The sequence below is a fragment of the Corticium candelabrum genome, chromosome 10 (assembly GCF_963422355.1).
Source record: "Corticium candelabrum chromosome 10, ooCorCand1.1, whole genome shotgun sequence".
NCBI lineage: Eukaryota > Metazoa > Porifera > Homoscleromorpha > Homosclerophorida > Plakinidae > Corticium > Corticium candelabrum.
The window spans coordinates 1,262,121-1,264,667 of record NC_085094.1 but is presented as its reverse complement, the minus strand read 5'-3'; the positions used below and the strand labels follow the sequence as shown (position 1 = coordinate 1,264,667).

General features: G+C 44.4%; 1 protein-coding gene across 1 annotated transcript; it reads left to right on the top strand.

Annotated features, from left to right (window-relative positions):
* The first annotated feature begins 18 nt into the window (after window positions 1-18).
* LOC134185834 (POU domain protein 2-like) lies at window positions 19-1,728 on the top strand. The gene is made up of 2 exons (XM_062653715.1): window positions 19-427; window positions 613-1,728. The coding sequence occupies exons 1-2, from the start codon at window positions 19-21 to the stop codon at window positions 1,389-1,391; spliced, it is 1,188 nt and encodes a 395-aa protein (XP_062509699.1). The 3' UTR covers window positions 1,392-1,728.
* The last annotated feature ends 819 nt before the right edge of the window (window positions 1,729-2,547 follow it).

The window sequence follows — 2,547 nt, the reverse complement described above, 5'->3', positions numbered from 1 at the left end:
TGGTATATATCTGCATAAATGATGCCCTGCAGCATTTCCTGCCAACATAAAGCCGCAAGAAGAGCGCTACACATGGGTGAAGACAACGTTCACGGCTGCTTGATTTGCCATGCAGAGTTTGCAGATTCACTTCAGTTCTATGAGCATGTAATGGAACACGCTGACGCCCAGAGTGGCGACGATGAAGTAGACGATCTTCCGGGTCACGATCCTACACCTGCAGAGTTACCGGAGTCTAATGAACAAGACGGATATCTGGCAGCTAGTAGTGAGGTCTATTCAAAATGCCCGACTAGTCCAGTTCCTCTGTTTACCCCTTTTCCTGCCAACTTCGTTGGAGGCCCAAGTGTTTCTACTGTCTACCAAATGCAACCTCCCGGGAACTTCGCAGCACGCTACGTCGCTTATCCTCAACACATGAGTGCAGGTAGGGTAATACAGAATAACTGGTTTTTGCGGCGTCTAGGTATGCAAGTTTGTCGGTCAGCAGAGTGTTTTTGTTATCGTGGAATGCGACTGCTGTACGCTGTCGTTACCTAGTAGCGGCTAATTAATTCTATATGGCAACATAGCTGGCTACAAACTATTTGGCTACGTTCTCGTTTTATCTAGGCATTCCGTATCAGTTTGCGTATCCTCACGTGCCCAAGTGCACTCCTTCGCACTTCCCAGGTGTGCCTACAAGCACCGAAGTCTCGTATCACAATCATGGGGCACCAGACTACCCGGTCTGTTGCGTTGACTTGACACTGGACGAAGTGAACGGCCAAGAACGGTTCACTTCACAAACAAAGTCTATTGGACAGCAGTTTGGCGACATGGAGAAATTCACAACGCATTTCAAAGAGAGAAGAATCAGACTGGGATATACACAGGCTTCTGTTGGCCTCGCCATGGAAAAACATTATGGCATTGCATTTAGTCAAACGACAGTGTCTAGGTTTGAAGCCATGCAGCTAAATTTCCACAATCTAGCCAAGCTAAAACCACTCTTTGAGGAATGGCTAGACTATGAAGAGAAAGAAGTGACAAAATCTCAGGAAGGGCGCATGCCCTTCAGAAAAAGGAAGAAACGGACATCCTTTCGCCCACAAGCCAAATTAGCATTGGAGAGTCATTTTAAACATCAGCCCACCCCAAGCTCTAGTGAATATGCAATACTAGCGGATGCATTGGGATTAGACAAAGAAGTTGTTCGCATTTGGTTTTGTAATCGACGTCAAAAGGAACGTAAAGTTACTATGAAGAGACAAAGTGAAGGAAGTTGTAGCTCACAACATTGTGACAATGACGTGGAAACCGACAGTCCAGATGAGAGTTGCAATAAGGAACCATCAGAGAGCTACTCAGATGATATGAATCAATCAGAAGTTTGGCAAGACAACGTATGACTGTTATGATAAGGAAAGCATAGCTTTGAGCGTTTGCAACATTGGTGAGATTTCAGATACAATGTGTCTCTGTAGAAATGGCCACTGAACAGTAGATCAGTGTAGATCAGTTAATTAACATGTATTTATACAAGACAGATACAAGGCTTTACAAAGAACGTTTTCAGAAATTTTATTGTCAATGTGACTTATCCTTCTAGCTAATCAACTGTTACACTTGCAGTGCATGTTCAGCTGTAGTAGAAACTAGGAACTCAAACTTCCTTTAATTAATGTATATTTAGTACCTTATATTAGATGTGGAATTCAGGTTTGTGAATTTTTCATTATAAGCTTATGCACGCATTCCTAATGTTTACAGTGTGTATACATCATAATTGAGTGAAAGGGCATACATTCCAACAACCATTTTTACACTTTCACACCATAGGGCTGCTGCAGTGTTATGCTAGTATACTGCCGACAATTGTAATAGGTATACCAGAGTAATCATATTATAATGAAGAAGCATTGTACTAAACAGCTTGTGGTGTGTTGTTGACATAGCCACACTAATCATCTGTGCGTCATTGCGACATTGGGATAATTGGCTGCATCCGCACCTGTGACGATTGGCCTTGTTCACACTAGGGCTAGAAAACCAGGGTTTGTGCTAATTAATCATAACACCCTGCCGGGCTATCATGCGCAATGTGTGCTCTCACATGTTGAGCTAGCCCAGTTGCCTCTAGTAAAACTGACCTAATGTATTGTAATTGGGTATGCTAAACAGTAGCAAACACAGTACTGTACGGCCAATGAGCGGATGCGTGGCGATTCGGAGCCTGGGACTCTACGGCCAGCGTCTAATACCGTACCCTAGCGCTTCTGCGCCTCTGGTAATAATTGGACGTTGTGTGTAAGACCAAGTGTAGAAGACACGATGACTTTTGATCACCGCATGCTTTGCACGTACAGAAACACACACACACACACACACACACACACACACACACACACACACACACACACACACACACACACACACACACACACACACACACACACACACACACACACACACACACACACACACACACACACACACACCGCACGCACGCACACACACACACACACACACACACACACACACACACACACACACACACACACACAC